Raw genomic sequence first — 26,967 nt, forward strand, 5'->3', positions numbered from 1 at the left:
AGGTGCACACTCTGACACGCTGGTGTCAGGAGCACAACCTCTCCTCAACGCCAGTAAAACCAAGGAGCTTGTTGTGGACTTCAGGAAGAAAGACGGAGAACACAGCCCCATCACCATCAATGGAGCACCGTGGAGAGAGTCAGCAGCTTCAAGTTCCTCGGTGTCCACATTACTGAGGAACTCACATGGTCCGGCCCACACTGAGGCCGCGTAGAAGAAGGCTCACCAGCTCTCTTCTTCCTGAGACGGCTGAGGAAGTTTGGAATGAACCACCACATCCTCACACGGTTCTACACCAGCACTGTAGAGAGCATCCTGACTGGCTGCATCACCGCCTGGTACGGCAATAGCACCGCAGTACAACTGCAAAGCCCTGCAAAGGGTGGTGCTGAACTGCCAGGAACATCATCGGAGGTGAGCTTCCTCCCTCCAGGACATATACACCAGGCGTGTGTGAAAAAGCTCGGAGGATCATCAGAGACTCCAGTCACCCAAGTCATGGGCTGTTCTCACTGCTACCATCAGGCAGGCGGTATCGCAGCATCAGGACCCGCACCAGCCGACTACATGATAGCTTTTTCCCCAAGCAATCAGACTGTTGAACTCTTGATCTATCAGGATCAATAATTAGCACTGCACTTTATTAATCTATAATCTCACACTGGACTGTCAACATATTCTCCTCAATACAACTGCTATATATATATATATACACATATATATTTCATATACTCCCACTTATTGTATTGTATTGTATATTCTGTTCTATATTCTGCATTGTATATAATTATTGTGTTGTGTAAGTATGTGTACATCTGATTTGTAAATTGTTTTGTGTAAGTATGTGTACATTTGATATGTAAATTGTTTTGTGTAAGTATGTTGTTTATTGTAATTGGTATATGTCTCGTCACTGTCATGACTGCTAAGTTGCTCGGAACTGCACACAAGAATTTCACCTACTGTTGCACTTGTGTACATGGTAGTGTGACAATAAAGTGATTTGATTTGATTTGATTTGATTGATATTTCCTTTACCTCTGGGTCACATGGCCCGCAAATGCCGTTCTCACGGCACTCTGCTTTCAGGCCTCAACAGTCCCGGCTCCTTGGATGCGGTGCTCCCGCCCTCAGCCCCACGACTGTTCCCCGGCCGGCCGGTTCAGACGAGTCCAGAGGACGCCAACGTTGGACCTCCTCCTCAGTCACGAACCCGCCCCCCCCGAAGTGCACGACAGACACGTTCAGTCCCTGCGTGAAGAAATCACCTCCCTTCTAGGCAAGGACGCGATAGAGCCTGTCCCTCCAACCGAAACGAAGAAGGGTTTCTACAGCCCTTACTTCGTTGTACCCAAGAAAGGCGGCGGCTTACGACCGATCTTGGACTTGTGAGTTTTCAATCGGACCTTGTCCAAACTCCCGTTCAAAATGCTCACCCAGAAACAAATTCTATCTGGCGTCCGGCATCTAGATGTTCGCAGCGATGGACCTCCCCTTCGGCCTGTCTCTGTCCCCTCGCGTCTTCACGAAAGTTGCAGAGGCGGCTCTTGCCCCGCTCCGAGGAGCTGGCATACGCAATTACCTCAATTGGCTCAGTCTGGCCTCCTCGCGGGAATTACTATGCGCACACAGAGACCAGGTGCTCCAGCACCTCGGCCGTTTAGGGTTTCAGGTCAACTGGGAGAAGAGCAAGCTCACCCCGGTCCAGAGCATCTCTTTTCTCGGTTTGGAGTTAGACTCAGTCTCAATGACAGCACGTCTCTCCAACGAGCGTGCTCAGTCAGTGCTGAAATGCCTCGCTTCCTTCAAGCCAGGCGCCGTGGTCCCTCTAAAACATTTCCAACAGCTCCTGGGGAATATGGCATCCTCCGCGGCGGCCGCGCCGCTGGGGTTGATGCATATGAGACCACTTCAGCACTGGCTCCAGACTCGAGTACCGAGACGAGCATGGCGCCGCGGCACGCACAAGGTAAAAGTCACCACTGCCTGCCGCCAAACCTTCAAATCCTGGACAGACCTCTGCTTTTTGAGGGCAGGAGTGCCCTTGCAGCAGGTGTCCCGATGTGTTCTGGTTACGACCGACGCCTCCAAACTGGTTTGGGGCACCGTTTGTAACGGGCGCGCAGCTGCAGGCCAGTGGAACCGAGGCCCGCTGCGCTGGCACATCAACTGCCTAGAGCTGCTGGATGTGTCCCTTGCCCTGAAGAGGTTTCTTCTGTTAATTCGCGGCAAGCACGTCCTAGTCAGGACGGACAGCACCACGGTGGTGGCCTACATAAACCGCCAAGGCAGAGTACGCTCCCTCCACATGTCCCAGCTCGCCCGTCGTCTCCTCCTTTGGAGCCAGCAGCGACTCAAATCGCTGCGCGCCACTCACATCCCCGCAACCTCAATGTGATAGCGGACGCGCTATCAAGACAAAGCTTGCCCGGCGGAGAGTGGAGGCTCCATCCCCAGTCAGTTCAGCTGATTTGGGACATGTTCGGCAAGGCCCAGGTAGTCCTGTTTGCCTCCCAGGAAACCTCCCACTGCCCGCTCCGGTATGCCCTCACGGAGGCTCCCCTTGGGACAGATGCGCTGGCGCACAGCTGGCCCACGGGGCGGCGCAAGTACGCCTTTCCCCCAGTGAGCCTTCTTGCACAGGTGCTATGCAAGGTCAGGGAGGACGAGGAGCAAGTCACTCTGGTGGCCCCCTACTGGCCCAACCGGACGTGGTTCTCGGATCTCATGCTCCTCACGACAGCCCCTCCCTGGCGAATTCCCCTGAGGAAGGACCTTCTTTCTCAGGGACGGGGCACGCTCTGGCATCCGCATCCAGACCTCTGGAACCTCCACGTCTGGCCCCTGGACGGGATGCGGAAGTTCTAGCCGGCCTACCACCGGCCGTCATAGACACTATCAACCAAGCCAGAGCCCCTTCGACCAGGCATCTTTACGCCCTAAAGTGGCATCTGTTCGCAGACTGGTGTTCTTCCCGAGCCGAAGACCCACAGAAGTGCGCGGTTAGGTCAGTGCTCGTGTTTCTACAGGAGAGGCTGGAGAGGAGGCTGTCCCCCTCCACCCTCAAGGTGTATGTCGCCGCTATAGCGGCCCACCATGACACGGTAGACGGCAAGTCTCTTGGTAAGCATGACTTAATTGTCAGGTTCCTAAAAGGTGCCCGGAGGATGATTCCCTCCCGGCCTAACCTGTTCCCCTCCTGGGATCTCTCGGTTGTCCTCACGGGACTCCAGAGACCCCCCTTCGAGCCGCTAGACTCAGTTGGACTCAGGGCCCTCTCTCTCAAGACCGCCCTGCTGATCACGCTCGCCTCCATCAAGAGGGTCGGGGACCTGCAAGCGTTCTCTGTTAGCGACTCTTGCCTGGAGTTCGGTCCGGCAGACACATACGTGGTCCTAAGACCGCAACCGGGCTATGTGCCCAAGGTTCCTACCACACCCTTCAGGGATCAGGTAGTGAACCTGCAAGCGCTGCCCCGGGAGGAGGCAGACCCAGCCCTTTCACTGCTGTGTCCAGTACGTGCCTTACATATCTATCTGGACCGCACACAGAGCACTAGATGCTCTGAGCAGCTCTTCGTCTGCTTTGGGGGACAGCAGAAAGGGAATGCTGTCTCCAAGCAAAGACTCGCCCACTGGGTTGTCGACGCCATTTCCCTGGCTTATCACACCAAGGCCGTGCCCCCCTTGCGGGTCCGAGCTCACTCCACCAGGAGTGTTGCGTCCTCGTGGGCACTGGCTAGGGGCACTGCCCTAGCAGACATCTGTAGAGCAGCGGGCTGGGCAACACCTAACACTTTTGCGAGATTCTATAATCTCCGAGTTGAGTCAGTAGAACTCGGTAGCACGCTGACGATCTGACCGGGTGAACCGCTTGCGCCTAGCACCCTTTCCCCCTAACCAAGGGAAAACAGTGCGCCTCTGTTCCCAGGAGATCCCATTTCTTGGGCCCTGGTTGACTCCTCCCTAGCCCTCGCGGGTCCACAGTTCAGCGGAGGAACTCATCGACCCAAACCACTGCGGGTACCGCAAGCTACCCTGTCCTGCTCGGACGCCCCCTGTGTGTAATGCCACGGTACTGTCCCCTCACGAGCTGACTCCCGTGTCTCCCTTAGGCAGTTACAGCTGCCTCGGTTGCCGTGCTGTATGCTTCCCCCCTCTACGAGGCTGGATCTACCACCGCACCAACTTTTCCACATAGGTCCTAAGTATAGGCCATCTGATGTATGTGCCACTTAAATTTGCCTCCCCTCCCGGGTAGGTGTGGCCTCCGCAGGTTCTTCTCCGCCCTGAGTAAGGGCTAAGACCCCCTTCCCTCAATGCGTGTAAGGGCCCCGGCCGTAGTCTCTATGCGAGAAACATAGAGAGAAAAGAGGCCCAGCCTGGCTGGCCCGTTCCCATGTTGGCGGCCATCACCTTGTTCCCCCCTCCAGGGTAACGATAAGGAGTCTGATGGCTTAAATGGGGCATTGGGGAAGGGTACGTACAGCCTGATACAGTTGGTCGTTCTGCACGTAAGACTACCTGCTCGCTTCTGTATCAGCAGTTCACGTACACGGCTCAGCGCATGGCACTTTGTAAGTGGACCCCTAGTGTCGCTTCTCTGACACAACGTGGAGAGAGCGACAGAAGGGGAACGACTAGGTTACGTATGTAACCTCCATTCCCCGATGGATGGAACGAGACGTTGTGTCTCCCCCGCCACGTCGCTGAGCCGAGCCACTGTTGTGAGCCGGACCATTTCCGGCTCCTCAGAAAAATCCTGAATGAACTCCCGTATTTGCGCCGCTTAAGTACCCGTATGTCCGGGGGCAGGACATGCAAATACTGGTTGCCAACTCTCATTGGCCTTTTTTCATAGTTCAGAGGTGAATATCGGCGCTCAAGAGAGACCCCTAGTGTTGCTTCTCTGACACAACGTCTCGTTCCCTCCATCGGGGAACGGAGGTTACATACGTAACCTAGACGTTATCGGCAATGTATTACTAAAACTAAAATTAGAGTTAATAATGAGGAAATAGAAAGAGTGTATGAAAATACATTTCTGGGTGTTATAATAGATCATAAATTAAGTTGGAAACCACATATAAATACTGTAAAAACAAAATTGTCTAAATCCATTGCAATGTTACATAGAACAAAACATATTTTGAATGAAAACTCATTATATATATTGAATTGTTCGCTCATAGTTCCATACATTAATTATTGTGTGGAGGTATGGGGTCATACATATAAAGCCAACATAAATCCAATATATATGTTATAGATGAGAGAAATAAGGATTGTAAAAAGGGTAGACTATTACGAACAAACAAACATATTATTTATTGAATTACATGTCTTAAAATGTGTTGATTTGGTTGATTTTTACACTGCGCAGATAATATATAAAGTATATAATAAATTACTTCCAAATTGTATTCAGAGGTTGTTAGAAATAAGAGAAGTGTACATGTTTAAAAAAAATAAGGACAAGAACGAATATAAAAAATAGATGTATATCTGTGAAAGGGGTAAACCTATGGAATAATTGTGACAAGGAATTAAAAAATGTTCACTTTGTAAATTTAAGAAAATGTTTAAAAAAAGGATGATAAATAACTATATACGTCAATAGAAATAATTTTTGTATATAATATTTAAACTATTGTATTAATGTCTGAATGTTGTGTATGCACATTTGTGAAATGTCTTATGTTTCGGTTTTGTTTATCTTGTATGAATCAAATTCACTGAGAAAAGTGACTCTCATTAGATAAATATGTAAAAAGGGTAGGCATCATAAGCAAAGGCTTCAGCCTACACCTTTTTCGGTTGTTATGTATATTTTAATTTATTATGGAAAAGTGGCTATTGAGGTCAGTATTAAAAACAAATGAAAAAAAAATAGAACAAATAAATACAAATGAAGAAAAAAGTGCTTTAAGATTTTCACAGCATACATCCAAGGAAGGCAGCAGGCGTGCAAATGATTTATTTCCAATTTAACCACTGCCTTATGGACTACACGCAAAGCCTGAACCCGTGGATGATGAGACACAGATAAATGCTCCAAAGTAATTTGTGTGCACTCCTGTGTGGCGAATCTGGTGAGATTTTTCTGTGCGTTAAAGTACTTAAAATCCACACAATTCTTAGTGAAAAAAAAACAGTTTTTTCTGCCTGATGTGTCATTTATATTTCTTGCACAGCTTTTCAGCTCAAGGCTTATTGACAGTTGAAAATTGCTGTATGAAAGGATGAGATGCTGTAAGCACACTGCTGTCACCTGGGGGGGAAATACTGTCCATAATTATGATTATGCCACTTCCGCTAGGTTTGCATTTATTTTGTGCTGGTTATGTCATCAGGAGAGAGATGATGTGGGGAACACAAAACTAATCGTGTCATTTCGCTGTCCTGCGTGATCAGTCTTGCCCCCAGCACATTCTATATAACCCAGAAACTAGAGCTGGCATGGCTGGAAACAAGTGCCTTTGGGCACTTACATCAGGATGAAACTACATCTACTACACTTAAAGGTGCACTCAAAATTATTTTTTATTCTACATGGAAAGGGCCCCAAAATGGGGGCCATGAAAAGTGGGCATTCCATACCAGAATGGAGACAGACCTGAAATAAGTTTGCAGTGGATTTTAAAGGAGTATCCCCTCCTGAAACATCAACTTTTGAGGAGACCTTAGAGGAATAGTTCACCTGAAGATGAAAATTCTGTCATTATTCACTTACTCTGATGCCATCCCAGATGTGTATGACTGTCTTTCTTCAGTAGAACATAAAAGTTTTTAGAAGAGCATAGAGCTCTGTCAGATCCTTATAATTGAAGTACATGGGTGCCGGTATTTTGACGGTCCAAAAGTCATATTTAGGCAGCAATAAAGTAATCCACACAACTCCAGTCGATCAATGAATGTCTTCTGAAGCAAATCGATACGTTTGTGTAAAAACGTTTGGGTTAACTATTCCTTCAAGACCGGGATGTCGAAACTGAATATCAAGTTCATCCTCCAGAGCATCTCCACGTATCCCAATAGTAATGGTTATTTTTCAAATCTATCTGTGGCAGGGCGGAGGGCGTGTGCGGGTCATGATTCTGCACACCCGGCCCCTTATCAGGCTACTCAAGCCTCCGAGAGGGATAAAGGCTGACTGCAGATGGCAGTGCGAGAGAGAGAGAGAGCATTTATGGGCAGCTGTCCGATACATGTGTGTTTGTGTCTTTTGATTAAGTTTGTCATTAAACTATTATTTATATTGTCAAGCCGGTTCTCACCTCCTCCTTTCCATTAATCCCTTTATTTGCTAATAACCTTAAATGATTACATTAACATGAACCAGATTTAAATTACTTCAGTAACTATTGGCAACATATTGCAAAAGTTGCATTACCTGCAACAGTAGCCTAAAACAATGCCAAAAGTGCTATCTGGCTATTGGTTAAAATAAATCTAGGTGATGTCAGCTGAAAAAGGAAGGTTGTTTTAGAGGCCGAGAAAGTCATTACATTTTGATGAAAGATTACGAAGACTTCTGTGGAATAACAGGATGTCTCACCGCACATGTACGCCATTGGTTAAATCAAAAGTTGACGCGTCACTCAAACAAATAAATAGCGCAACTGCTCCTATTGCAGAGTACATCCACACTCATTTTGTGTGGTGTTATTTGTCCTCTGGTTATGTAACACATCTGAAGTATGTGCATGTTTTTGTGTTGCATAGAGCAGGACTGACAGACTTTGTACTCATAAACTGCTGGAACAACATTGGTTAACATTAGCCACAATTATTCCATACAAAGTTTGATTCAGTGTTGTGATTGTTACACTACACATAATTCATCATAAATGTCAAAACTGTTCTCCAGTCCAAATGCCACATAAACCCATTGAGTTAAAGCTTAATGTATAACTGAATTTAGCTAGTGTCTAATCTAAGTATAGAAGTCATTGTTTAGGTCATTTCACTGTGTACACTCTATCCTGCTCTTTCTTAACACAATTATTCTTGCTTGCTCTGTTAGTCTTTATATCATACATCTTTATGCAAAGTACTTTTTTGTGTTTATTTATTTAATATTAAACGTGAATTACAATATGTATGATTCTCAAATAGGATTTTCATTGCATAATTAATGCAAGCATTATCCAAACAAGCCATAACCACCACCAGCCACAAACACATTTGAAATGTTATCCAAACACAAACACATAGTATTTTAAATACTGAGGCCACACAGTCTGCTTTTAGCATTAAACTCAAATTTAATGCCCAAAGGTAAAGGGAAAGTTAATTCACGATTGAAAATGTTGTCATCATTTACTCATCCTCATGTTGTTCCAAACCCTTAAGGCTTCCCCTCTTACATTAAACACAAAAGGATGTTTTTTGAAGAATGAGAAACAAGCTTTAATTTAAACATTTTAATCATTATTCACTACTGATCGAGTTTTCTATGATATCAAAAAGCCATTGGTTCTTGTGTGTATTGTGTTATGCCGAGGTTTTAAAATGCCATTGATTCTTGAGTGTCTCATACCTATAGTGCTATGCTAAAATTTTTAAATGCCATTGGTTCTTGCATGTCTCTTTTCTGGTCGTGTTGAGCCATGGTTTAAAAATGCCACTGTTTCTTGCGTGTCTTGTTAACGATTGCCTTTCACCAACGTTTAAAAATGCCATTATTTTTTTGCATGTCGCATTAACACTCGCACTGTGCTAAGGTTTTAATATTCCACTGGTTCTTGCATGTCTCAGTAGCGATCCCATTGCTCCAAGGTTTTAAAAAGCCATTGGTTCTCGCATGTTTCTTTTCTGATCAAGTTGAGCCATGGTTTAAAAATCCTATTGGTTCCTGCATGTCTTGTTAACGATTGCATTGCACCAACGTTTAAAAATACCATTATTTTTTGCATCTCGTTACCACTCACGTTGTGCTAAATTTTAATATGCCACTGATTCTTGCGTCTCATAGTACTGACCCCTTTGTGCCAATGTTTAGAGATGTCATTGGTTCTTGCGTGTCTCAAAGATTTAAAATGTTATTTCTTGCAAATCTATTTACCAAAATGTTGGATCTTGTGTATCTACTTACCAATCGCCTTGCACTAAGGTTTTAAAATGCCATTGGTTCACACGTGTCTCATTGTCAATGGTTCTTGCATGTCTTGTTACCGATCGCATTGCAGCAAGGTTTTAAAATGCCATTAGTTCTTGTGTGTCTTGTTACCAATTCCATTACACCAAGATTTTAAAATACCATTTGTATTGTGTGTTATGTTACCAATCACGTTGTGGCAAGGTTTAATGCATTTAGTTCTTGTGTGTCTTGTTTCTGATAGTGTTGTGCCATGGTTTAAAAATGCCATTAATTCTTGCGTGTCTTGTTAACGTTTACATTGCACCGAAGATTAAAAATACCATTATTTTTAACGTGTCTCGTAGCCACTCGTGTTGTGCTAAGGTTTTAATATGCCACTGGTTTTTGCGTGTCTCAGTAGCATTCCTTTTGCTCTAAGGTTTAAAATGCCATTGCTTATTGCATCTCTCATTACTGACCATGTTGCGCCAAGGTTTAAAAATGACATTGGTTCTTGTTTGTCTCAAAGTTTTAAAATGTTGGTTCTTGCACATCTATTTACCAATTGCATTGCGATAACGTTTTAAAATGCCATTGGTTCACGCATCTCATTTTGTAAATGGTTCTTGCATGTCTAGTTACCGATCAGCGTTGCAGCAAGGTTTTAAAATGCCTTTGGTTCTTGTATGTCTAATTACCCATAGAACTTCTGCTTTTGTGTTTGTAGTCATTCAGGTTGGAGCAACATGAGAGGGATGGCAAAATGTTAATATATTGCAGAATTAGCCCTTTAAATACTTCCACCGAGACATCTGAAATTGATAGAAAATCGAAAGAGAGAATGTTGCTTGTCCTTGCTGTTTAGTTGCCTTTAAAAAAATATGCATACATTGAAGGATAGTAAAATATAATGGTAGTGTGAAGACAGTCTAAAAGCAAAACTCAACATTGCTGTTATGAGGTACAATCACATAAGCCACTGCTCTTTTTCTTTACTAAACTGCTCTGCCCACTTCCTTGTGAGCTCCAGGTAATAGTCTGGTTGATGAGGTTTATAGTCCAAATAAAGACGAGTCACAGCCTTCTTAGGCACGGCCCTTTCAATCTGAGTTCCCTCGTGCCACTCATTAAATGATGTTATTGTGATGATATCGGGTCTTACGGACATTGTCGCTTGCAAAGACGTCTCGTAATATCGTCCATTTACTCTGTTGCGTGTGTTATGATTGTTCCACGGCCGAACGGCGGTGTCCATGTAACCAGGCCCAGCGCTCGGCACAAAAAGCAAGTTGTTCTTGTCGCAGAAATCCTTGATTGCTTTCCAGTTCTGGTGAGAAGATCCAAAGGAGAAACCGTTGGAAGCAAAGTAGGTGTACATGCCGTCAAAACCACCGGACAGGATGTCATGCTTGTGACGCTCTTCCACGATGAGAGCGATGAAGATGCCATCATAAGGAGTTCCACGGAGACTGTGAGACCCTCGAGCAGTGAGCAGCTCAGCCCAGGCCTCAGAAGGGGTAAGGTATGAGTCATACACATAGAAGAGTGGAAGAATTTTACCAGTGCTTGACTTGAATCTGTAGAGAGCACCATGTTCCCCATATCTGTGAAGAGATTTCAGGTATGCTTATTTACACTGCGTTACTAGCACAATAGCACAATATTATGGCCATTTGTTAGGTTTGAAAACACAACATATTTGTTTTTAATTAATATTTATATTTAATATATTTAATACTAACAATGATCAGTGTATGTAAATGCATCACAGGAGATTTATGTCATTTTTGTCCTTAAAAATATTCCTACCACATTCCTTTGTTAAAGTAAAACTTGCAAAAGCTAATTCCATGGCTAACATTCTATGTATACTACATACACACAATATCGTGAATGTCGTGATGATTTTAGTGTGCTTTTATTTGGCCATTAAGGTCCATAAAAAGCACATTAGTAGACTAATTTCAGCTATCCTTCTGGGAAGCACAATTAATCAAAATAACACCAATATGGCCACATGTAATTATAAAACTGCAATGGGCTGCGATAAAAGACAAATAAACATGGTATATGTGCATGACTGGCTGTTCTGTGCACGCGTGAAATTTTGGAGGAGATCACATGTATTGTGAAAGAAATAAAGTACTGAATGTTCAAGTATTCTTGCAATTCCAAACTTGCTGCTAGTAACTGCTACAATTATTATAGAAATCTACAAAGGCAATACAGTATATCAGAAAAGGATTGGACAACAGCACTTCACCAGATGCGCACTGAACTCAGTGTCAAAATAAAAGATCCATGTGAAGTGTCAAAATAAAAGATCCAGGTGACGTAAATAGGAAAGAAATATATTACTTTTAAATAAAACAAATCTAATACTCATAATAATAATTATGATAATTCAGTATTATAATAATAAACTTAACTGGGTCCCACAGTAATAATTTAGTATCATGCAATATTCAGCCAGATTTTCCAAAAATAATTGAAAAGAAGCCTACATATTGCATATAGTAATGTGCAAAAGCTGAGGTGAAGATTTCTTCAAATCATTTAACGTCATATAAAGACCAGTAAACAGAAAAAGAGCTAAATCAACAACACATTGGTCTTCAAAACAGCACCAATTCTCCTATCTGTGGCATGGCTCCCCATTCTTCTGTTCTATTCTATTTGCAAAAGGAATGTTTGGGAGTATAAAATGTATATTTCCCATTGACACACTAAAGTAGCAGAAATAAATAACCATCTTAGGACATATGTTTTTGTGAAACATCTTATGTGCATTTTGAACAGTACTATATATATATATATATACAGTATATAAAGAAAAATCAAATCTTGGTGTATGAAGTGGCTTCAAGTTAAAGAAACAGTAACAGTACGCAAAATAACAGCATCAATAACTTATATCATGGAAGCAATTTCAACCCTGTTTGGGTAACACTGACATTTTTCATTAACCTACTGTATATCAAATAAGAGCAAACACTACCTCATCACACGTAAACCTGCATTTTACTTTGCTCGCTATTACATAACGTCTTTCTTCCCTAGCCATCGCAACTGCTAGAAGAGAACAATTCAAGGCTAAACAACTACAAAGAGTAATTTTATGATGCTCTCACAAACACTTTACTCATCATGTTACAGTCAACAGGTTATACTAATATTAAAGATTAACATGGTTCAGCCATTGTTCTCCTGAGTGGGTTAGCCGCGAGACCATCAGGTCATGTTATACTTTCATTAATGATTAATAAGAGAAAATTCCTCTATTTTTACAACACCACTCTCTCTTTCTTTTCTTTGGGCTGGGCTGAATTTCACCCTCATCTCTTGAGTTCAAAGCAAGCAAGTTCATTAATATGAAAGGGGGCTACGTCTTCAGGTTAGCAGGCAGGAACGCTCTGATCTTTAGTGTTGGAAAGATGTAGGAGGTTTGGACACAGGTTGAAGAGGCGCTACCTACTTGTCAATGATGTATTTGATGTTGTCATGCATGCTGAGGTCAGTCCGGCCTTTGTAGGGCTGAAGGTGGAACGCAACCTGAAAAAGATTGAAGGAAATGAAGTAGGGAATAAAACATCACTACAACAGTTTTTGAAATCAACTCTTCTGAATTTATTTTTCAGACACACATCATCAGCTTTCTGTATGCCAGCATTTACCTTATAGATATCTTAATACCAATATTTAACTGATATGTGACATCTTTTCATAAACAGTTGTTTTACAAAGAAAAGTTTTCTATGTTACAAACAAATCATTTTGCATTCAATAAGGCAAAGGTAAGGTAATCGGATGCATGCATCATTAGATAATCCACACGAAGCACAACGTTACATATGGCCACCAGGAGTTGACACAACGTAAATGGCACAGACTCAATGATGCAGACTCAATAAGTCAAAATGTACTCCTTCTGTGAAGTCTCATTATTAAAATCATGTCTGTATGCTATGCATACCTTTAGTCAATGTTGTGTTTGCATGTATAATTAGTTCTTATGTACAGTTATTATGTATTATTTGTTTAGAGAGCTTTTGGACACATGGAGACATTTTTGGACACTATGATAAATAATTTTTTGTAATGCTATAAACTTTGATTGTTTTATCGTATCAACACATGATACAGTTGACATGATTGGGAACAAAACAAAAGCAGTTTTTCGGAGCCACCCAGAGATATATAATGTCAAATATGAAAAACAAGGGGAAATATAGCTGCAAGCATCAATGTGGATTCCTCAAAATGGCAAATAATTTAAAAATCAATCTGTAGTGGGTTGCGGTTAAACCCTCCCAATGGAGGAATCCTTAAAAAACATGTCTTTCTGTCTGAATCCTAAATGAAAAATTATGGCTGTGGCTGGATTTGAACCCCTGACCCTTCACTTACCAGCACAACATCATAGTCAAGTTAGCTATTCACATTGCTGAGTATTTCTACTTTCAGTTTCTGTATAAAAAGAACTAGTGTCTAGCATTGTCAGATTTGGCCCAAGTTCAAACAGCTGTAATTCAGTCATCTTTTGACATATCAAGGTGACACAGTACTTTAGAGTGATGTCATCTTGAAGCATGTTAGCTTTGAAAAACCATCAGTCAAAATGACATTTGATTAATTGATTTCAGAAGAATTGGGCAAATGGGGTGGAAATGACATCAAATGGGACGTTTGGGCGTGGCCTGTAGTGCCCCCTAAAGGCGAATGTGGGCCATTCTTTGCATGGTACTTTAGAGTGATGTCATCTTGAAGCATGTTAGGTTTGAAAAACGTCTAGGTTACGTATGTAACCTCCATTCCCCAATGGAGGGAACGAGATGTTGTGTCAGAGAAGCGACACTAGGACATACGGGTATTTAAGGGGCGCAAATACGGGAGTTCATTCAGGATTTTTCTGAGGAGCCGGAAATGGTCCGGCCACAACAGTGGCTCGGGCTCAGCGACGTGGCAGGGGAGACACAACGTCTCGTTCCCTCCATCGGGGAACGGAGGTTACATACGTAACCTAGACGTTCCCCTTCTGTTGCTCTCTCCACGTTGTGTCAGAGAAGCGACACTAGGGGTCCACTTATAAAAGTGCCATGCGCTGAGCCGTGTACGTGAACTGCTGATACAGGAGCGAGCAGGTATTCTTACGTGCAGGACGACCAACTGTATCAGGCTGCACATACCCATCCCCAATGCCCCATTTAAGCCATCAGGATTCCTTATCGTTACCCTGGAGGGGGGAACAAGGTGCTGGGCGCCAACCTGGGAACGGGCCAAGCCTGGTCGGGCCTCTTTTCTCTCTATGTTTCTCGCATAGAGCAACTAAGGCCGGGGCCATTACACGCATTGAGGGAAGGGGGTCTTAGCCCTTATTCAGGGTGGAGAAGACCCTGCGGAGGCCACGCCTACCCGAGAGGGGAGGCAAGTTTAAGTGGCAAAACCATCAGAGGCCTGACTTAGGGCCTATGTGGAAAAGTTGGTGCGGTGGTGGATCCAGCCTCATAGAGGGGGAACATACAGCACGGCAACCGAGGCAGCCGTGACTGCCTAAGGGAAACACGGGAGTCCGCTCACCAGAGGGGACAGAACCGTGGTGTTACACGCAGGGGGAGTCCGAAGGAGGCCTTACCTGTGGAGCACCTATACCAGTACAGGGTAGCTTGCGGTACCCGCAGTGGCTTGGGTCGGCGAGTTCCTCCGCTGAACTGCGACCCACGAGGGCTAGGGAGGAATCAACCAGTGTCCCCTGGTTAGGGGGAAGGGCGCTAGGTGCAAGCGATTCACCCAGTCAGATCGTGGGCGTGCTACCGAGTTCTACGGGCTCGGTACATGAGAAAACACGGGACGATACTGACTCAACTCGGAGATTGTAGAATCTCGCAAAAGTGTTAGGTGTTGCCCAGCCCGCTGCTCTACAAATGTCTGCTAGGGCAGTGCCCCTAGCCAGTGCCCATGAGGACGCAACACTCCTGGTGGAGTGGGCTCGGACCCGCAGGGGGGGGGCACGGCCTGGGTGTGATAAGCCAGGGAAACCCAGTGGGCGAGTCTCTGCTTGGAGACAGCGTTCCCTTTCTGCTGTCCCCCAAAGCAGACGAAGAGCTGCTCAGAGAGTCTGATGCTCTATGTGCGGTCCAGATAAATACGCAAAGCGCGTACTGGACACAGAAGTGAAAGGGCTGGGTCTGCCTCCTCCCGGGGCAGCGCTTGCAGGTTCACCACCTGATCCCTGAAGGGTGTGGTAGGAACCTTGGGCACGTAGCCCGGTCGCGGTCTTAGGATCACGAAAGTGTCTGCCGGACCGAACTCCAGGCAAGCGTCGCTAACAGAGAATGCATGCAGGTCCCCGACCCTCTTGATGGAAGCGAGCGCGATCAGCAGGGCGGTCTTGAGAGAGAGGGCCCTGAGTCCAACTGAGTCAAGCTGCTCGAAGGGGGGTCTCTGGAGTCCCGTGAGGACGACCGAGAGATCCCAGGAGGGGAACAGGTTAGGCCGGGAGGAGTTATCCTCCGGGCACCTTTTAGGAACCTGACGATTAAGTCGTGCTTACCAAGAGACTTGCCGCTCTACCGTGTACAGTGGTGGGCCACGATAGCGGCGACATACACCTTGAGGGTGGAGGGGACAGCCTCCTCTCCAGCCTCTCCTGAAGAAACACGAGCACTGACCTAACTGCGCACTTCTGCGGGTCTTCGGCTCGGGAAGAACACCAGTCCGTGAACAGACGCCACTTTAGAGCCGTAAAGATGCCTGGTAGAGGGGCTCTGGCTTGATTGATTGTATCTATGACGGTCGATGGTAGGCCGGCTAGATCTTCCGCGATCCCGGCCCAAGGGCCAGACGTGGAGGTTCCAGAGGTCTGGGTGCGGGTGCCAGAGCGTGCCCCATCCCTGAGAAAGAAGGTCCTTCCTCAGGGGAATTCGCCAGGGAGGGGCTGTCGTGAGGAGCGTGAGGTCCGAAAACCAAGTCCGGGTGGGCCAGTAAGGGGCTACCAGACTTGCTCCTCGTCCTCCCTGACCTTGCATAGCACCTGTGCAAGAAGGCTCACTGGGGGAAATGCGTACTTGCGCAGCCCCGTAGGCCAGCTGTGTGCCAACGTGTCTGCCCCGAGGGGAGCCTCTGTCCGGGCATACCAGAGCGGGCAGTGGGAGGTTTCTTGGGAGGCAAACAGGTCTACCTGAGCCTTGCCGAACCGGTCCCAAATCAGCTGGACCGACTAGGGGTGGAGCCTCCACTCTCCGCCAGGCAAGCTTTGTCTTGACAGCGGCCCGCTATCACATTGAGGTTGCCGGGGATGTGAGTGGCGCGCAGTGACTTGAGTCGCTGCTGACTCCAAAGGAGGAGACGACGGGCGAGCTGTGGCATGTGGAGGGAGCGTTCTCCGCCTTGGCGGTTTATGTAGGCTACGACCGTGGTGCTGTCTGTCCTGACTAGGACGTGTTTGTTCCGAATTAACGGGAGAAACTTCTGCAGGGCCAGAAAAACAGCCAGCAGCTCTAGGCAGTTGATGTGCCAGCGCAGTAGGCCTCGGTTCCACCGGCCTGCGGCTGCGCGCCCGTTGCACACAGCGCACCAACCCAATTTGGAGGCGTCGGTTGTGACCAGAACGCGTCGGGACACCTGCTGCAAGGGTACTCCTGCCCTTAAAGAGCAGAGGTCTGTCCAGGGTTTGAAGGTTTGGCGGCAGGCAGAGGTAACTTTTACGTTGTGCGTGCCGCGGCGCCATGCTCGTCTCGGGACTCTAGTCCGGAGCCAGTGCTGAAGTGGTCTCATATGCATCAACCCCAGCGGCGCCGCCACCGGAGGATGCCATATGCCCCAGGAGCTGTTGGAAACGCTTTAGCGGGACCACGGCGCCTGGCTTGAAGGAAGCGAGGCATTTCAGCACTGACTGAGCACGCCGTTGGAGAGACGTGCTGTCATTGAGACTGAGTCTAACTCCAGACCGAGAAAAGAGATGCTCTGGACCGGGAGAGCTTGCTCTTTTCCCAGTTGACCTGAAGCCCCAAACGGCTGAGGTGGCTGAGCACCTGGTCTCTGTGTGCGCATAGTAACTCTCGGAGTGGGCCAGTATGAGCCAGTCGTCGAGGTAATTGAGTATGCGTATGCCGGCTTCTCGGAGCGGGCAAGAGCTGCCTCTGCGACTTTCGTGAAGACGCGAGGGACAGAGACAGGCCAAGGGGAGGACTTTGTACTGATACGCCTGGCCATCGAACGCGAACCGTAGGAAGGGTCGATGTCGAGGGCTGAATTGAGACGCGGAAGTACGCGTCCTTCAGGTCTACCGCTGCGAACCAATCTAGATGCCGGACGCCAGATAGAATTTGTTTCTGGGTGAGCATTTTGAACGGGAGTTTGGACAAGGTCCGATTGAAAACTCGCAGGTCCAAGATCGGTCGTAAGCCGCCGCTTTCTTGGGTACAACGAGCAAGGGCTGTAGAAACCCTTCTTCGCTTCGGTTGAGGGACAGGCTCTATCGCGTCCTTTAATAGAAGGGAGGCGATTTCATCACGCAGGGAATGGGCATGTTGGCCGTGTACTGCGGAAAAATGTACGCCCACGAAGGGGGCGGAGACCTGGCAAACTGAATTGCGTAACCGAAGTCGAATGGTCCGTGCAGCCAGCGTGACGGGTTGGGCAGTGAAAGCCACGCTTCTAAACTCCGTGCTAGGGGCACCAAGTGGACGAAGTTTTTTGACGCATCCGGCGGGCTTCGCGAGCGGTGCGGAACAGGTAACGCGGCGCCGGGAGGCAACGTGGCGTCCCGAGGCTCTGGTGCTGAGAATAAACTCAAAGCACTTACCTTGCTCGCGCGATCCGCAGGGGCGGGTTCGTGACTGAGGAGGAGGTCTGATGCTGGCGCCCTCTGGACTCGTCTGAACCGGCCGGCCGGGAACAGTCGTGGGGCTGAAGGCGGGGACACCCCGTCCATGGAGCCGGGACTGTTGAGGCCTGAAAGCAGAGTGCCGTGGAGAATGGCATTTGCGGGCCAGGTGACCCCAGAGACAACAAGGAAATAGCTCTATAGAGTGTAAAGAATTTAACAAAAAATTCTCCTCCCGCCCTCCACCAGGGAACGGAGTGGTCTTACCAGCCCGAGCTAACGCCTCGGTCTCTGGGTCTGTCATCTCAGGAGCGCCTGGGAGCCTTCTGGGTCCTCAAGGGGGTCCGTGGAGACGATGGGCGCCCAACTTCTGCGGGAGCTCAACGCTGGGGCTGAGAGCTGGGCCCACTCACTTGTTAGTTGAGGCGAGCACCACTTTCTTTCTTTCTTGAAAGCCGCAGGAGGACGCCTCGGCGAAGCAGACAGGGCATGGCCCCTGGCGCAGGTTTGCGGCAGGGCAGGATGCTTTTTTGCTTGAAAATAGCCTTCGCTCTGTTTCTTCACCACTGAGGACTGCTGGGTGAAGTCGCGAAGTGGTGTCGCCGAATGGACGGAGCTGGGAGACAGGGGCGTTTGAGAAAGCGTGCTTTGTCTGCCTCCCGCACTGCCTGTCCATCGCTGCGTTTCTGGACCACGGAGTGGCCATCGCCTGTTTGAGTGCAGTTCCTGCAGCACGCCAAGAACAGGACCACCCAAGTGCAGATTTTGAAGTGCCCTGGCCCGTGGACTTGCAGGAGGGGGCCATGGCGTGCAGGGGGAGCGGTCTGGGACCGTTCTACCACCGAGGGTAGCGAGAGCGGAGGAGCGAGGAAGCTGGGCTTGCTCAGCTCGTCATGCACGTCCAGGAAGGAATCCGGGGATTGCAGCTGTGAGTGGCGCACATGCCCGCGGAACCAATTAAGCCCGGGAAGCATAGCGGACCTTCTTGCGCCAGGCTCAGACTGGGTGGAGACCGAAGGTGGCGGCCCAGGCGAAGTTATCCGCGATCCGACGCCGCTGTTACACTCTCCGATGCAGCGGTGATGTCATCATCCAATGCCGGGAGCTCGAGGGACCGGACGGTAGGCTGTTAGCGGACCGCACTAATCCCGAGCTCGGGGAAGCAGGTAAGCGTGCCGGGAGGCGGAGGTTTTCGAGGATTTACCCGCAAAAGCGCCCCGCTATTCTCCCCAGATCGCTCTCCATCGCCACGGCGCCTCGCCTCAATCCCGTAGGAAGGAGGCGAGGCGCTGGGGCGGCTGAAATGGCTCTCTCTCACTACAAGAGAAAGCAGAGATCGCAACGCTGCCGCGGTTATGTTCTCACACTGAAAACATAACCCATTGGAGAGAATGCTCATCCCGAGCTCGGACGGAAACAAGCAAGCGTGCCGGGAGGCGGGGGTTTCGAGGGGTTAACCCGGCTAAACGGAGCCCGCCACTGTCCCCAGATCGCTTTCATCGCCATGCGCGCCTGCCTCAATCCCATAGGAAGGAGGCAAGTCGCGGGGGCTCGAAGCGCTTTTTCTCACTACAAGAAAAAGCCTACGACCGCAATACTGTCATGGCTATGTTCTCGTACTGAAAACATAGACCATTCATAAAAACGCTGCCTGCGTGTGATCGCAACCCAGGAATGCAAGGCAGTTTTTATGGCCGCCAGAGGTGGGGAGAATCAACGCATCCAGAAACTACACAGAGGCGGAAAATCGTCTTTAAAAAGACGCGTCCTGAGAAGGACGTTCAACGCCGCTGTGTTTTGCTCTTTAGAGCGAAATTCACTCTTTTAGAATAACTCTTTCGAGTTGTCTGCGCTGTCGGCTTCAGGGCAAGAATGCACAGCCGCAGCACGAATGAGAAAGCCGCTGTTATGCGCCGTCAGATCCAACAGCATGTAGAGCGCCAGAGGATTAAACAGGAACTTGGTGTGTAACTCGCAGCAGACTGCATGCACGCACCATCGGCTCGAAGAAATTTTCTGAATGAACTCCCGTATTTGTGCCGCTTAAATACCCGTATGTCCGGGGCGGGACATGCAAATACTGGGTGCCAACTCTCATTGGCCTTTTTTCATAGTTCAGAGGTGAATATCGGCACTCAAGAGAGACCCCTAGTGTCGCTTCTCTGACACAACGTGGAGAGAGCGACAGAAGGGGAACCATCATTCAAAATGACATTTGATTTACTGACACATATATATATTGAGGCAATGTTAACATTTACATAACTACACTCCTTTCAGTCATTTTGCATTGTATTAATTTTTGCTAAGTAACAAATTGAAAGACATCAATTCTACACATGGGTACCAAATTTCAAGTCAATTGGATGTACGGTTCAAGAGTAGAGGATTTTTGTATGTTTTCCCAAATTTTCACTGTACAGGAAAATCCATCATGTTGGACCTTATGGGTCCTTGAGGCTTTTTTGTTCCAAATGGGAAATGAGGCATGTACACCAAGATTCAGAAGAATTGGACAAATGGGGTGAGCGAGTGAACTAAGTTCAGGTGCAGTGAATTAGAAATTGGGTGAAGAGGAGCGGAACACTGGGGGAGGTGGAGAGTCCGAGGGAGGCGTGACAACATGACACGTTCTGCGCTATTTTTAATTACCGATTTATTTACAATGGACGATTTTGGAGCATCTCACTGGTTTTCAGCCTCATTAAGTGCATGTTTTTAGGACGCTGTGTCATGGCTGCGCTGCTAGTGAGGTTTGTTGAGGCGTGCTGACTGCCATCTGTTGACGTGGCTTGTAAAAACACTAAGATTGAATTGCTCCAATGGTAGGGAAATACATGCTTTTATTACACAGTTTACGTACAGGTAAGGGGCACAATTAATTGCGTTGATTTATTTTTTTACATATATTTAATTAATCGCACTATATTGATGCATTAAACTGACAGCCCTAATAAAGAGCATAAGTATTGAAGAACTGCAACATAGCTGAATGTAACTGTCCCTGTGCTGTATGAGGCATGGCCTTGAGCATAGTTGTAAGACGCACTTGCTGTTGTATAAGCACTGGCATGATGTATAATTACTCATTCAGCCTGTAAGCCCTGCAGTGCACTTACATCTAGTTTCGTGACATCAAGATAATAAAAAAAGCCAAAGCGAAAAGAGGAACAAATTGAATTGATGTTCCATGTTGTAGGTTCAGAAAGCACTACACTGCAGAGATAAGTTAGCATTATTTTTCAAAACATGAATAAGTGAAGCCAAGTATAGCACACAAGGTAGAAAGGAAAAATAAATCTGTAAACTAGTGGTCAGTTCACTCACGGCCTGGAGTGCACAGTGAAATATGACATTCATAGGACATACAGGCAGGTCCTTGAAGGTTTCCTCTAGGGGAGGGATGTCTAAGTCAGTGCTTGGTCCTCTTAACTTCTCGATATATGCACACAACCATACTCGCCCAAAACGCCTACGTCAGCCCCATGAAACCAATACATCACAGTACAACACTACAGCCAACAACCTCCCAGTAATGGATAATTGACAAAACAGGTTGCCCGAGGTGATAAAAATGAAAAATCTTTTTTTTTTAAATCTAGTTTAAACAAAAGTGTCAAGTACGTACATTTAATTTGGTTTCACAAAGTCAAAATGACTTTGAACTCCATTGACTCTTATGCAGATTCCCAATACCTGTCTTAAAATGAACACAAAGGTGGTTGTAACTTTGATACACTGGTAATAACCTGCTTTCAAATTCAATTATTGTCAATTACTGTAAGTTACATGTATAGTAAGCTAAAAAAATGGGTATGTTAATGGGTAGGGTTACAGTTTAGATTCAGATAATGGTTTAGGGCAGTGGTTCCCAACCCTGTTCCTCGATGCCCCCCAACACTACGCATTTTGGATATCTCCCTAATCAAACACACCTGATTCAACTCATGAAGACTCCAAGACCTGAATTGGGTGTGTCAGAAAAGGGGAGATATAGGGGGGGCCCCTAGGAACAGGGTTGGGAACCACTGGTGTAGGGTAAGGGTTTGGGAAAGGTTTAGGGTTAGGGGTAAGGCTAACAGTGTGACTAGAGGTGTCATTAAAAACAGGTACTTTAAATGTAAGTACAATGCAATAACATGTATGTACATATTAAGAACATTGTATCAAATGCTTCAGTATATAGTAGTTAAGACACGTAATATAAAGTGGGTCCCATGGACTACAAAGTTTCACCTTATTTGACTTTAAGAAGGATACCATAGGTCTGTTGTTTCACCGTAATTGAACAACATATCTTTTATTTATACACCTTATCTACATTCTTAGGGCATTTTCACACCAAGCTCATTTGGGGCATTCATTTTTTGGAAACTGATGCATTTTCTCCCTTGGTTCAGTTCGTTTAGGCATATATGAACACAGCAATCGCACTCAGATCCACAATAATACAATCGGTCCAAAAGATCACTTAGACGATCGATATGCAATCTGACCTAACCAAAGCAAAAGGCATCTGTAGGTCAGCTCGTCACTGTAATTCATAATCATAGTTCGGATATAGCCTTTTGCCAACTATATTAGATATCACTGCACTTTTAATACAGGGGCTGTTTTATAATTCCTAATGCCACACTTATGCATAACGTACAGAATGTGCATTCCAGTCAGAGGTTGCACTGCAAATTAACATTATCCATTATGCGGATAGGGGTCTTTAGCCTCCTTGTTAGCACGCCTGCCTCCCATGCCAGAGACTCCTGTTCGAATCCCGCTCAGAGTGGGTCAAGCAGGGCCGGTTACATGTGCTCAGAACTGTTTGGCCCAATGGTGGAAAATGAGCTATTGGAACAATTTAGCTCCTGTTTCAGAACCAATCAAATGAGCTACATGTCTGAATATGGCTTATGCTAAAGAGCATTTTACTGGACACACACTTGTATGTGCCCCTGAGCATGAAATTATGCCTTCAATATGTTTGTCCAAGATTTACATTTTGAAATGCATACAATTGCTTAAATAAATGTGGTTATCTTTTAGGAGAACATTATCATAAAGATGGCATTAAAGCTAACAGACATCCTTTTTAATTTCATGGGGTCTATCAAGCTAGGGTCATTTAATTTTCATTAATTAGTGCAAACAAGAACTAAGTTCAGAAATAATAAAAAATTCAATACAATAACATACAATAATCTAAATGTCTGTGATATCAGATACATTTTTGGAATATCCACCAGTTACCTTGATGCTGTGTCTATGGGCAGCATCCATAACAGCTGGCACTAGATCTTCTGAGGGTTTGCCATGTTTATCTGCCACACCAGGTGGGTACCAGGACAGAACCACCACACCTGCCGTTAGAAGTGGAAATACATTTGTTTAAAAGCAGCAGCATTCATTTAATGACTCCTAATTCATTCGCAACAATTCTGATTTATTTGTTGCACTTTAAACAGTGACCTTAAAAAGTATTTGGATAGAGAACTCAGGCCATTGCATTAGATAACAAAATATGAAAGCAAGTGTCATTTATTTTAACCTTTAAATGCATACTTCGGGACTTTAGTGACCAGGGACCTCTTATGATTATGCAGTACATGCTATTTGTTCCTCAAGGTGGCTTTGTTGTTTTACTTGATGTACATTTGACAACTGTCAAATAGCACTCTATTTGTCAAAGCAACATGAAAGTAAACTATAGCATGTACAGCACATGAAAAGTATGACATAATTATTGCCATTATTCTATTGCCATTTGGGTGTACTACTGAAATTATGTAAAATGTGCGTCTATTAAGACTTAATAAGTGCCTGAGAAAATACATTTGAGTAGCTTATTTGCAGATTATGTGCTATGTGTCAATATGTGTTCGACAGTCTGCTGCATTAAAACAAAATCAGTGTGAATGTAATGAATCCCATTCAATCATTTTCTGCATCATCTCTTCGATATACAGTATGTAAAATAATAAAACATCAAAACATAATAACATATAATAAATATTTTATATTTTGATAATATATCATCAAAATATAATACAATTTTTGATTGTATAGAAATTGCTTTGAAAATGTTACACTCTCTAGGCATTTTTTGAAACCATTTGTGATATATATATACAGAACGTGCAAGTCGCTAAAGACCTGAGATGTGTAATAATGATTGGTGGAACACCCATGCATTTAACTGTTAAAGAAAAATTACTTGCACATTTTTCAAACCGAACATTTCACAAAAAATAGTAGTTTGTATGTTTTTTAAATGATAAACACCAGATAAATTGTTGAAAATGAAGACAAAAGTATTGAGACACAAATGGTTGTGGTTATGGTTGTCAGATGTTAGTACACCTGGTTACTCTGCAAGAAAAATGGAAAGATGACTTCATCCGCTATTGTGACAACAGAACACGATCACAGCTGCACACAAAACAGAGAACAGAACTTACTAAACATGTATGAAGAGTTTGTAGTCGAAGAATTGATGCATTTCTATGCCCAACCTTATTTTTGCTGAAAGTTTTTGGACCAGTGCCAGTTCACAGTGGACGGATTTACCCGCAAAACAAGTCAAGTCAATTTAATTTGTATAGCGCCTTTCACAACACACATTGTTTCAAAGCAGCTTTACAGAAGATCACAGAAGACCACACAATGCCGAAGATAGAAAACAAGCAATCGATAGAATTTAACATCGCTAGCTACCGCTGGTTAGGACAAAAACTCTTGATTAAGATAGAAAATATACCTTTTATTGTGTGTCGTTGTCCATCAGGTAAAGCCTCCTCTATGTTTCTGTTTGATTTCCAGAACTCCATTAAATAAAATAAGGCTGGGCATAGAAATGCATAAATTCTTCAACTACAATCTCTTCAGACATGTTAATAAGATCTGTTCTCTCTTTTGTGTGCAGCTGTGTTGTGTTCTGTTGTCGCTATCACTGTGGAGGACCTGTTTTTGCTTGAATGCCCCATGTCGCGAGGGGGCTGCATGAACTTCTGCTCCCGTGCCCTATAATGAACGTGCACAGGAGATCAATGGTCAGTGAACATTTTCACTAAATAATACATTCGAATTTGGGTTGTTTCTCACCAAACCTTATCGGACTCCTTCAGAACAAGACATGAGTCAAATACAATAATTTATTAGACTTCTGAATTATACTTTTGTGTCCTTTTGAAGATTAAAGAGGTGGTCACCATAAGCTGCCATAGTATGACATCACTGAGCACAACATTTTATTCACAATTTCTCCCTTAGTGTCAAGAAAAAGAAAGTCATATTAGGTTAAAACACAGGGGTGAGTTACAATGACTGAATTTTAGTTTTTGTTTAAACTAATCTTAAATAGTATTTTCAAAAATGCTCAGAAAAGGGAAATTAGTTCTGAGAAAAGTTCTAGCAGCATTTGTTTGCAGATGACACTTGTTTAGATATTTTGAAATCTAATGCATATAATTATATATATATATATATATATATATATATATATATATATATATATATATATATATATGGACAAATCTGTTTTGTATTTCACCTGAATAGTTTACAATAAGATGAATTAACTTTGTACTAGAAAATACACAATCAATATATGGGACACCAGTGACACTAAATAAATCAGCATGAGTTATAATTTGTTTCTTTGTTGTAAACCTGCAGCTGCAGCTTCGATTTGTGCCATGTGGGACTCAATGACATCTGGATCCTTGGAGCTATAGGGTCCAAGTTCTGGGTAATAACTGGACGCAATGTCATCTGGCGGATTGTGTCGTCCTTTAGGGTGACTTTCAGCTATTTTCGGGTCCCAGTGTGGTACCAATATGTGGTCCCAGTGTACATAACTCCCATCCATCTGTGGCGAGCCATACCATAAATAATAGAAGATGTGAATGTCATAGAATATGCTGTGTTCAGGCCCAGAGTTGGAGAAGACTATCTTTGTGTCACTTCCAACACCAGTTTGACCTGCTGATTCGACTAAATGATTGGGTCTCTGGTCCATCCTCTCTCCCACTAAAGGTACCAACTCCATTCCTGGAGCATGATCTGAGAAACCATCAGTGGGCTTAAGGGTTCGTAGGCCCATCATGGTGCCAAAAATGAACAAGGTGAACAATAGAAGGGCCACGCACGCTTTCTTGCGTAACCTGTTCATGGTCGCTCTCCGTGGTGCTGGAAATGCAGTTCACATATAGGTTTATACGGATGAGGCCTCCGAAAGTGGGCTCTGAAATTGTTTCTTGTATCCCATCTTGCACAGCCTATCAGACTTCAATTTGGGCACTCTGGATTGGTCGACAAGATCCCCTTCATTTCCACTACATTAGCAAATTATGATGCATTTGCACTGCTGCAATGTGTATAGGACATATCTAAACGTGCATAGATGATATTAAGCTTTATTTCTCATCGCAAACCAGCCAACATTATTTATAACTGCATACTATTATCCTGACAGCACATGTTATATTAGTAACTTAACAATATATTCAGTTTCGTCAAAGAACTAAAAATAACCTCAACCAGCCTGTGAACTGAAAGGGTCCAGCCGTCTGTTTATTTCCAAATGTGAGGTCGTAAACGTCCGACGACACAAGCTTCCATGCAATCATCTCACATGCACGAGAACGTCAGTCTCCATCATTTCATTTATGTTCCATCCGACTCCCAAACTGAATGCGTTCTCCTTTCTCACGTAATCCCACGCGAGGGTCTTTACACTATAATATAAAAGCACACATTCACATCAGATGCATTGTTCTTCCAACAGATTTCTGCGTCTATGTCGCCAGTGTGCTCTTGATAAATCATCTTCGTGTTTCTGGAAGGTGGAGCCTCGTGGATTTGTCACTGTGCGCGCATACTCAAGGACACTGGCTGTGTCTGGAATGGAACACTGGCGCACTGCATCACGAGTAGTAAACAGAATACTGCCGAAGGTTGCGTTCACAACGAACACATTCTTTAAATTGGTTTCCTATGTAAACATTCGCTTGAATGGCGTCTTTGACCGTCGTGCTGCGTCTCGCTGGTATTTCAGCGCCTCGTGCAGC

At 45.2% G+C, this 26,967-nt stretch overlaps 1 protein-coding gene across 1 annotated transcript; it reads right to left on the reverse strand.

Moving 5' to 3' along the window:
• Nucleotides 1-8,070: 8,070 nt before the first annotated feature.
• On the reverse strand, nucleotides 8,071-26,699 carry LOC127619545 (glycoprotein endo-alpha-1,2-mannosidase-like protein). The gene is made up of 4 exons (XM_052092404.1): nucleotides 25,568-26,699; nucleotides 23,150-23,259; nucleotides 12,557-12,633; nucleotides 8,071-10,685 (listed from the first exon to the last, which is right to left on the reverse strand). The coding sequence occupies exons 1-4, from the start codon at nucleotides 26,067-26,069 to the stop codon at nucleotides 10,049-10,051; spliced, it is 1,326 nt and encodes a 441-aa protein (XP_051948364.1). The 5' UTR covers nucleotides 26,070-26,699; the 3' UTR covers nucleotides 8,071-10,048.
• Between the last annotated feature and the right edge of the window lie 268 nt (nucleotides 26,700-26,967).

This window comes from Xyrauchen texanus, chromosome 26 (genome assembly GCF_025860055.1).
Source record: "Xyrauchen texanus isolate HMW12.3.18 chromosome 26, RBS_HiC_50CHRs, whole genome shotgun sequence".
Classification (NCBI taxonomy): domain Eukaryota; kingdom Metazoa; phylum Chordata; class Actinopteri; order Cypriniformes; family Catostomidae; genus Xyrauchen; species Xyrauchen texanus.

Coding starts and splice junctions, on each gene's coding strand:
- LOC127619545 (XM_052092404.1), bottom strand. CDS start 26,069: ATGAACAGGTTACGCAAGAAAGCGTGCGTGGCCCTTCTATTGTTCACC. Junction 23,260..25,567: donor AATCGAAGCTGCAGCTGCAG/GTTTACAACAAA, acceptor TTCTAACGGCAG/GTGTGGTGGTTCTGTCCTGG. Junction 12,634..23,149: donor CCCATAGACACAGCATCAAG/GTAACTGGTGGA, acceptor AATCTTTTTCAG/GTTGCGTTCCACCTTCAGCC.